General features: G+C 37.1%; 1 protein-coding gene across 2 annotated transcripts in view; it reads left to right on the top strand.

Moving 5' to 3' along the window:
* The window catches only part of septin12 (septin 12), a 65,153-nt gene extending 55,130 nt beyond the window's left edge, over positions 1–10,023 (top strand). For both annotated transcript variants that reach the window (XM_089128495.1, XM_039687810.2), the window contains exons 5-11: positions 3,217–3,298; positions 3,862–3,999; positions 5,471–5,588; positions 6,522–6,617; positions 6,701–6,797; positions 7,103–7,154; positions 8,744–10,023. In XM_089128495.1, the coding sequence (XP_088984621.1) occupies positions 3,217–3,298; positions 3,862–3,999; positions 5,471–5,588; positions 6,522–6,617; positions 6,701–6,797; positions 7,103–7,154; positions 8,744–8,903 (743 nt within the window). In that variant the 3' untranslated portion in view covers positions 8,904–10,023. The remainder of the gene's footprint in view (positions 1–3,216; positions 3,299–3,861; positions 4,000–5,470; positions 5,589–6,521; positions 6,618–6,700; positions 6,798–7,102; positions 7,155–8,743) is intronic.
* The last annotated feature ends 485 nt before the right edge of the window (positions 10,024–10,508 follow it).

Raw genomic sequence — 10,508 nt, forward strand, 5'->3', positions numbered from 1 at the left:
CTCTCTTCCGTTTCTGACTTCCCCTTGACAGATTTTAGATATGTAAATGTTACTCAGTATCACACTCTCGCAGTAGCTTAGCTTCTTCACAGCTTTCACTTCAGTTAGCCGAAGGTCAAAATGTTGAGATCTGTTTTTAGATCTGAAACTGTAATTTCTTGTAATTCTGTGCATCAAAATCTTCGCAGTTGCTGTCTCAGCCTGTTATAACTCTGCAGTTCTATATATTTGTGGAAAGTCTTGTGTGCTTTTGGAAGAATTCTGTGTAAGATCAAGAACAAGCCTAGCAGTGTCTTTGCAAGTGGAAGAAGGTTTCTATCCAGCTGCAGTAGCAGCATCTGTTGTATCTCTGTCCTACCATAGCCAAACCTCATTTCTCACAGACCTCTCAAAACGTATGGCCCAATAGTTTATAAATGTTTGACTTGTAGAATGAGAGAGTGGGTGGATGAGACTAAAATAATGGGAGACGCTGGGTGTGCTGTTTCTTAACAAAAGAAGATTGACGATAAGTTGGTTCAGCTTGTGACTTCCTGAGATATCTCCATGGGTCAGGAGACACCCCTCACTGACTTCTCACCGTAGCACAACGTAAACATTACAGTGAATGAGAGTGTCCTGTTCCTCTTTGGGAGTTTTTATGGTAGCCTTCGGAAAGGCGAGGCTGCTTGACACATGATGTAAATATTTACTGTATTTTACTATTTCGATTGCATTAGCCCTCATGCGAGAATTTATTATTATCTAATATCTATACGATTACGGTTGGCGAACATTCTTAACATCAAACTCTTCCACATTAAACTATATAAACTATGTATTCATTACTTTAATTAATGCATTGTTTAAACTTGTTAACCTATTGTTAGCTTAAAGGATTAGTTCACTTTAAAAAAAAATAATTTATTTACTCACCCCCATGTAATCCAAGATGTCCGTGTCTTTCTTTCTTCAGTTGAAAAGAAATTAAGGTTTTTAATGAAAAGATTCCAGGATTTTTCTCCATATAATGGACTTTACTGGGCACCAAACGGTTCAAGGTCCAAAAGACAGTTTCAGTTCAAACTGCAAACTGTTCAAAGGGCTTTAAACGATTCCAGACGATGAATAAGGGTCGTATCAAGCGAAACGATCGCTCATTTAAAAAATAAAAAAAAAAGTTTAAGTTTTATAACCTCAAATGCTCGCCTTGTCTGTTCTGTGATGCACGTTCGTGACTCTCCTGTTCGAACGCGTTCATCAAAATGAATGAATCTTTTTCCGAGTCAATTCATTCTTTTCGTTTATTGAATGAACAATGACTCGAAAAAAGATTTGTTCATTTTGATGAACTTTTTTTTTTTTTTTTTTTTTTTAAATGAGCGATCGTGTCGCTTGATAAGACCCTTATTCATCGTCAGGAATCGTTTAAAGCCCTTTTAACAGTTTGCAGTTTGCACTGAAACTGTGACTGTCTTTTGGACCTTGAACCGTTTGGTGCCCAGTAAAGTGTATTATATGGAGAAAAATCCTTGAATGTTTTCATCAAAAACCTTAATTTCTTTTCAAATGAAGAAAGAATGACATGGAAATCTTAGATGACATGGGGGTGAGTAAATTATCAACAATTTTTTTTTTAAAGTGAACTACTCCTTTAATGCATTATTTGTATTTCTGAAATACATAACTTGACACCGTCACCTCTGATAACACATCACTCTAAACTGTAATGTAGACACGTTTTTTTCTGTTAAGCTGCTTTGAAATGATATGTATTATGAAAGGCGCTCTACAAATAAATGCGAATTTAATTGAATTGAATATACACTGGCGTTCAAATGTTTGGGGTCGGTAAGATTTTAAAATATCTTTGAAAAAAGTCTTGATCAAAAACGCAATAAAAACAGTAATTTTGTGGTATATTTTAAATTATAGGCCTGTGATGGTAAAGCTGAATTTTCAGCATCATTACTCCAGTCTTCAGTGTCACATGATCCTTCAGAAATCATTCTAATATGATGATTTGCTGCTCAAGAAATATTTCTTCTTATTATAATTTTCTTCTTATCAAAACATTGAGTTGTTGATAACTACATTAACGCTTCCGAGCTGTGAAAGAGCAACTTCAGTGCAATACTTCTTTAGACAAGAAAAAAAGTGTAGAACCTTATGTCTAGATTCTGATTAGTTGTGCTTTTTTATTTCCAAGCAACATTTTTCTTCTTTATTACAGTGTAAATATGACCTTATAACTTCTGCAAATACTTTCAAAAGGCTGAAACAACAGAGCTTCGCTGGTATTTACTGTATCAAAATGACAAAACTACTGCTTGTGTTACTGCTAAACTAATAAATTGCGTTTGCAGTCTCCGATTTGTGACATTTTGTCTAGCAGATGTCTTGCTGTCCCTTGCTTCCCCAGCAGTTTTCTCTTTCCAAAGAGCAGGCCTGTGGAAAACAAAGAGCACCAAAGTCTCCGGGTGCCTGACACCTCCACACACTACAAAGCGGCCCAGTGGCCCTCACAGCCTGTGAAAAAAGTCTGGCCTGCAGACTGACAACCAGGGGAGATGAGTGTTACACAATCCCCCCTTTTACTCAAAGACTACACAGTGCAGAAAATGAAGTGGTGGCCCGCTCAATGCCACCATTCAGCTCTGCTCCCTCCATGTGGGTGAATATGGGAGGAACTAAGCACTGCTTTGTTGCTGAGTCACGCCAAGATGAGCATATGTGTTTCCATTAGCTGATCATGAGGGGTTTTCAATCATTGGCCCACTGATTCAAAAACTGGCACTCTCTTTTGCTAATGCCCCACTGAGTACGAAAAATTGATCATCATCAGATAGAGTCATAGCGCTTTGAATCTGGAGTGTTGACTGACAGTTTAATTTTTCCTTGTTACAATCTCGTCATATTTTCCTTGATTGCCTCATCCAGAAAGATTAACATGATGAGTTAACAACAAATGCCAATCAACCAATGCCAGGGATACAGTAGGGGTCCCTGCTTGCACAGACAGCGTATTAGACACTTTTTGCAGGCTGACTTCCTGTTGTAAGCATTCCTGTATTATTATATGAGAAATGGAGATCAAATGAAAAGCTCTGGGTCTCCAGTATGCGATTAGTCTCTAAGAAATTTGTGTTACTGGAAAAAAAGACTGGGCCTTGTCAACAGGACATTTTATCCTTTCATTCCTTTCTTCTCTAACTCTTTTGTCTTGTTATATTCTAGTCATCGAGGAGAAAGGGGTGAAGATGAAGCTTACGGTAATTGACACTCCTGGATTTGGAGACCAAATCAACAATGAGAACTGGTGAGAACCATATACATTTCATACTATATACAAATATAGTATGAATTGTAATATATTTTAAACTTGGAAATAAGCAGAAAGTTTTAGAATTATGAATATTTTTTTAAAATGTAACGTTAAAACACTAAAACCAACAATTCCAGATTCTCTACTATTTCTAGGTCACTAATAAAAAGACATTTTAAAAGTATATTTGTGACTGACATTTGTGGCCTTTTACAGAAGGTCAGATGTTGAAGCACAAGGTATTCTTTGGATTATTATAAAATCATGTCACAAAACATGATCATCAGGTTTTACACAAAGCAAATACAAAGACATCCTGAAATTTATGTTAATTCAACTTTTCATTTAAATTGTTATGCTAATAAAATTCTCTTAGTAATTGAGAGAGCATTTGGGGTTTTACTGTTAAAGTAATCATTTATTTGACACTAAAATCATGCCTTAGTGTTTTTCAGAATATTTATTTATTAATGACAGTCATTTTCAGTGACTTTAAGTATAAGCATGTGTTGTTGTTAATTGTAATGTTAACCCTTCCCTGTGTCTTTTTTTCTCAGCTGGGAGCCCATTGTAAAGTATGTCAATGAACAGTACGAAAAATACCTGAATGAGGAGCTGAATGTCAACAGGAAGAGAAGAATCCCTGACACCCGCGTTCACTGCTGCGTGTACTTCCTGCCAGCCACTGGACACTGGTGCGTGTCGACTTCTTGCACGTATCATGTGGTTCACGCCTAGCCAGACATGTTAAAACACTGTTGTGCTTCTGTCACATTAATATGACAAGGCTTCGTTTAAAAATCTCTTAAGAAAGTCTTAGATTTTAACCCACTAATCGAGTGAGATGTCATGAAAAATCCTTCTTTTAGCTGCAAAACACGAGGGTTATATACATCTTCTCACATCTCTGCTCACTTGATTCCTGTGATGGCAAAGCTGTATATTCGGCAACATGACTCCAGTCTTCAGTGTCACATGATCCTTCAGAAGTCCTTCTAATTTGATGATTTGCTGCTCAAGAAACATTTCTTGGTAACACTTTACTTGAAGGGGTGTACATAAGACTAACATGAAACCATAATCATGAAATGACTATGAATATGAAGGAAGTTGTATGCATGTTTGTGACAACTGTCATTAAGTGTCATTTGCTCAGTTATGCCATTTTTAATACAAATATGACATTGTTTGAGATGTCTTTGACATAAACCGATACATCATAACCTGTCAGTGTTTTTGTCATGACAACTTGACGTTACTAAGACAACACAACCTGTCATAAACATGACATAGCAGATTAATTATCAAACTTAAGAAACTACTTAACTTTATGGGTTAACATTACATTAAACTGTAAGGTGGTTGGTTTTGACATTGGCTGTCATGGAGCCATTATAACTTTTTAATGACAAATTCAATGTGTACCACTGTAGTTGAGGTCACAAAAAATATTCATGACAGTTATAATGGCCCCATGACAGCCAATGTCAAAGCCAACCACATGAAAGTTTAACTTAATTTTGTGTCATCTTAAACAATGTCATATTTGCATTCAAAATGTCATTATTGAGCGAAAGTCAATTAATGACAGTAATCATAAACATGCATAAACCCTACTTCATATTCAAGACATATGTCATGTCATGGTTATTAAGGATGCACACCCCTTCAAATAAAGTGTTACCCATTTCTTCATTGTTATCAACATTGAAAATAGTTGTGCTGCTTAATATCTTTTTGTGGAGATCGTGATACATTTTTTTCTCAGGATTCTTTGATAGAGAGTTCAAAAGGGGTCATTTATTAGAAACACATTTTTAGTAATATTATAAATGTCTTCACTGACAGTTACCATCATTGCTGAATAAAAGTTTTCTTTTCTTTTATAAAATAAAAAAAAAACGTGCTGATTCCAAACTTTTGAATGAAGGTGTATGTAATATTATTTTATATTACTTCATGTAATGATATTTTAGCGTCAAATGATCTAGATTGATTTAGTTCCATTTAATTTCGCAGGCACTTTTATCAAAAGTATGGTGTGTACCCCATTTTCACCTGTATTTAAAGTCCAAATCAATGTTGTAACTGGGTGTTAATGAGGTCGAATGTGTCAGCAGTGAAACATGAGTTTTTTTTTTAAAGATCTATCCTGCCCTTCTACAGGTTACGCCCTATAGATGTGGAGTTTATGAGGAGACTGGGGAAGATAGTGAGCATCGTTCCTGTGATCGCCAAAGCAGACACGCTAACTCTGGAGGAGAGGCTAGAGTTCAAACAGAGGGTGAGCTGTCCGTCATCTACACCTGCGCACATTTTATCATATGCATGCACAATCGATATCTCCCGCCCACACGTAAATATTCAGTTCTTCGCATAATTGAGGTCATTAATATGGATGACCTGCTGCTGTAAATGCTGGAATTGTTAGAATTCACACAGTTCAGCTGTGTGGATAAAAAGTGAGATTGATTGAAAAACCAGAATGGATTGAGAGAGGACCACGCGTTGCATTCGAATCTCCAAAAGTCCTTTGGCTTTGGCTTGGAAAAATGAATAGGCCAAGCTAAGGTTACGAGCGGTGTCTGCGACGTCTCCGTCGGGAGACGGTCTCTCCTCTGACTGATGTATTGCAGCTACTTCAGCCCAGGCCACTTGCCATCAGTTCTCCCCACGGAACGCTTTTGGACAGCTCCGACGGCACGGACCGCAGGGCCAGAACGGCCCCCGCACGCAGTGTGTCTCCTATCAATATACACCAAACAACACTCCTAATGATGTACTCTGTCATTTCAGCCCATTATCCAGAGCTGTCTCTCACTGCTCAATAGCCTGAGTAGAGCACCATGCGGGGGCGGACGTCACACTGTGCTCAAGATATCAATCGCAGATATCATATCCATGTTCAACAGCCGCACTCCAAAATCCTCCCCCACACCAACACATGGCAGCAAAGGCATTAAACTCTAATGCTTTGCACCTCGGGCCCAAAATTCTGGCTGTGAGGGGGGGAAAAATACGAATTTGCTCGTGAACTTTACTGTGGCCTCCGAGTACAAGAATGCATGGGGATCGAGATTGAGGCTAGTAAAATATAGCGGGAAGAGCTCGAGGGAGAGGAGCTGCTGTCGTATTTCACCCCCAGGGGCAATTGTGTGGTTTTTGTGTATGTGGTTGTTCAGTAGGTGGTGAAAATCAGTGTAATCCATCTCTGCAGATAAGACAGGACCTCCAAGCAAATGGGATCAGAGTCTATCCACAGAACGAGTATGATGAGGACACTGAAGACCGGATACTCAACGATAAGATTAGGGTACGATGACGCTACTCTTGAGACTTCATTGCAAACCGATTCAAATAACTTGATTTAAATTGTTTGATTTGTTTGTCTTTTAGGAAAACATCCCTTTTGCTGTGGTGGGAACAGATAAGGAACACCAGGTGAACGGGAACAAAGTTTTGGGAAGAAAAACAAAGTGGGGGATCATTGAAGGTGAGAATCTAAAGAAATAATCATGAATTCCTTGAACTAGCTGGTCAGCAGTAATTTGTTGTGTTTCGGATGCTGGTGCCAGGCTTCTTAACTAGCTTTTCCCGGAAGATTGTTGGCTGACCTACTTGGTCTTTTCAGCAGGGTAACTGTAACAATTGTCAAATCTACTTGTACAATGATGGCTGACAGGCTTTGCGAGTCTGTGATTTAGGTTATTCAACACTGCCATCAAGTGGTATCTATAGAAAGTGCATTGATGCAAAATGCCTGGATGAATTCATGAACATGCCTTTTGTTTATTTCAGTTGAAAATGTTGCGCATTGTGAGTTTGCACACTTGAGAGATCTTCTTATTAGGTAAGTACATCTTTTAATTGCATGTGTTGAAATATCGTAATTGAATGATATTAGCATATGATGGACAGACTGCTTTTTAGGTAAAGTGGGAGTAGCCATTTATACCATTGCATTCTGGTGTAGAATATGCTCTTCCTAAACTTTCAGTTGGAATTTAGTTTTTGAAATATGATCCAAACGGTGATCAATGACATCCCATACTAGTTTAGGATAAATAAATAAAAAAATGTAATGTCAACTATAGGTGAACAACAGGTATGCATAGGCTAACTTCCTGAAGAGGGTAAAAACTGGTGCTATGGTCCAACATGTACATTTCTGGCTCAAGTAATATTGTTTTGTTTTTTGTTTTGCAACTAGACATTATCTTGTCTATATAGTTATATCTATATAGGTATATGATAGTTATAGATAGATAGATATAGTTATATAATTTGGAACCAATCATGCATGGGATCATACACAAATCCATCCTTTATTAAACAAGACTATTTTCTTATCTGTCTTTTTTTTTTGTCTTCATTTTCATTGCACTCTAGAAACGTGTGTTGTGTATGTGGCTGTGGTTCAGGTATAGTTTACATTATGGGGACAAAATGGACTTTTTTTGTGAATTTAGTTGGTCCCTATGACAAAAACAGCTTATTAATTATAGGCTTACTAAGTGATGTTCTTCGACAATGGACAAATGCTGAACGTTTACTCTGATGGGTTGGTTGAGGTGTAGGGTTAGTGAAAGGGGATAGAAAATGCAGTTTGTTCAGTATAAAAATCATTCATGTATATGAAAAGTCCCCTTAAAACATAAAAATAGTGTATGTGTGTATGTGTGTGTCCTGTATAATCTTACTTGATTCTTGAATCTTGTATAATCTTACTAGATTCTTCATTTGATCCCTTATATGGTTGGTTGCAAGTTATGACAGAAATACCATTAGCATTTCAACACCAGATTGGTCAACAGATGTCAGTTTCATGCAGCAGCAGTTCAAATTAACTTCTGGTCAAATGACATCACTTTTTTTTTTTGGCTCTTCATCCTTGCAACTCAGCACTGAAAACACGACATCTTCATATAACTAACAGCTTGGAGGTGTGGTAACTTGTAACTTTAGTAAGCATACAACCATTTGAGTTGGTTAAGTTAATATATGAGTAGTAGCTGAGAAGGTCATGAGTACATCCCTCTCCTGTGAGCTCAGTGAAGGACAGGTTAATTACAGAGTCCGATCAGGTGAGGTCAGGTCACAAAGCCCTCTCAGCTCTCACCATAACTCTTGGATGGTGGCCCATTGACAGATGGCGTGAGAGTGATTCCCTGCTGAAACAGGATACAAAGGATGTTCGTTTTAACGCTCCACATTTTTAAATCGCCTTTCACACTGTTGATCGGCCTCACACTGAAGCGGAGATCAAATTAGAGCAGGAAACATCAACTAAATCACACAAAGGGATCATTAAAAGCTAATGTAGTCAGTAAACAATTCAATTCAAGATATGAGAATGACTTTTATTTTATGCCATGCATATTTCCCTTAGGGTATGTTATTGTGGGATCAAAATTGATGTTATTGCGCTCTATTTTCAAGGTCCCACTTGCAAGATTTGAAGGACGTCACTCACAACATCCACTATGAGACGTATAGAGTGAAAAGACTTAACGAGAGCAATGCCAATGGACAGGCACTTTCACCTTTGATCCGGGAGAATGGTACCCTAGAGAAGAGTGATGCAGAGAGTCACCTTTGAAAGAGATGAAGTGTGTGCACCCGCCTTCACCCCCCGTCAGAATAGGAGAGATGAACATTTCACTTCGAGATTGCCACTGTTGGAAAATCGACACGTTTGACTAAAGACATTTCCGCTTAGGCATGTAAACTTCATATGAGTCTATTTTTTTTAAATGAATCTATATTGTGGGTAGGGATCTGGGATGAGAAACAATAACTGATGAATTATGGGTAGAATTGAACCAGGTTTTGGCTAAGAGAACATTTCCCTCTATGTAATTTTTTTCTCTTTTGATATCTTTCAAACTCTTTTTGCTGAATGAATGGAACAGAGGCATGTTGGAAAACGTGTGTGTGTGTGTGTGTGCGCCTGTTTGAGTGTGCTTGTGTGTGTGTGTGTCTGCACACCTGACACATCACTTGATGAGAAAATCCCATAATCCCGATCTGTGTTACTGCACCTATACATTAACACTGAACCAGCAATGTGACATGCTCCTTTGGCTCTTTTATTTTCATAAGTAATTATTTTAGGGGTTTTTTTACATCAAAAATATGATCTTTACCTGTACTTTTGTATAAGAAGAGATTAAAAACTTTAGACAAATATTTTTTTTTACCGTAGCTGCTTCCAAGCTGAAGGTATTTTCTTAACCGCTACTTTAAAGAGTCTCTTACTGCTATCCATACATGACTGCTGTGATGATCGCTGATGTGTTGATATAATGGGAAATATTTCAAATATAACATTTGACCTCAAAGGTCCGGTATGCAATGTAATACTATTGATCATTTATAATGCAGAGATGGGAAGAGAAACAAGAGAAAGCTGATTCATACTGATGTTTGTCGTACAGTTACAGGTCAAGTTTATGGTTATATGTTTTTCTTTCTTGAACTAGTTAACTTGCTGTTAAAAGGTACACATTGTGCTGTTTACTTCCCTTCACTGGACAGGAGTCCATCTTGCCCTTTTGCTTATCAAAGCTACTGTACATAACTATAATGTGTTCTTATTTTCTGTCACAGCAACACGTTTTTTTATGCGACATGTATTAGCGGCATCATGTTTTCCTTGTTACTAATATTACTATTCATGTAAACACCATTGTTTTATGATTAAAAAATTGTCACCAGCATTCAATATTTATGTGGCGCCATGGACCATGCTATTGGTTTCACATTTTGGGGTCAGTTGTGCTCAGCAAGGCAAAATACCATTAAACACTGTAATATGGTGAAATATTATTACAATTTAAAATGACTTTTATTCTGTAATGGTAAAGCTGAATATTCGGCATCATTACTCATTACACTAGTTTTTAGTGTCACACAATATTTTAGAAATCTTTCTAATATGATGATTTAGTACTTAAGAAACTTTTATTTGTTTCCTTTGCTTAAGTAAGTTAAGAAAAACAAAGTTAAAGTCCCCCTGTAGTCAATAATTTTATAACTTGAAACTCATCTTTGATCACCAAAATGACATACTGTATTTAAACGTTCTTTAAAATAAAGGTCTAAATATTTTAAAGGTCTTTAAAATTGTTCAAGAAAGATTTATAAATGTCTTCGATGTCACTGAATATTCTTTCAAAGAAAAATCTTATTGACCCCAAACTTT

This window comes from Pimephales promelas, chromosome 3, assembly GCF_988280905.1.
Source record: "Pimephales promelas chromosome 3, fPimPro1.hap1.1, whole genome shotgun sequence".
Taxonomy (NCBI): domain Eukaryota; kingdom Metazoa; phylum Chordata; class Actinopteri; order Cypriniformes; family Leuciscidae; genus Pimephales; species Pimephales promelas.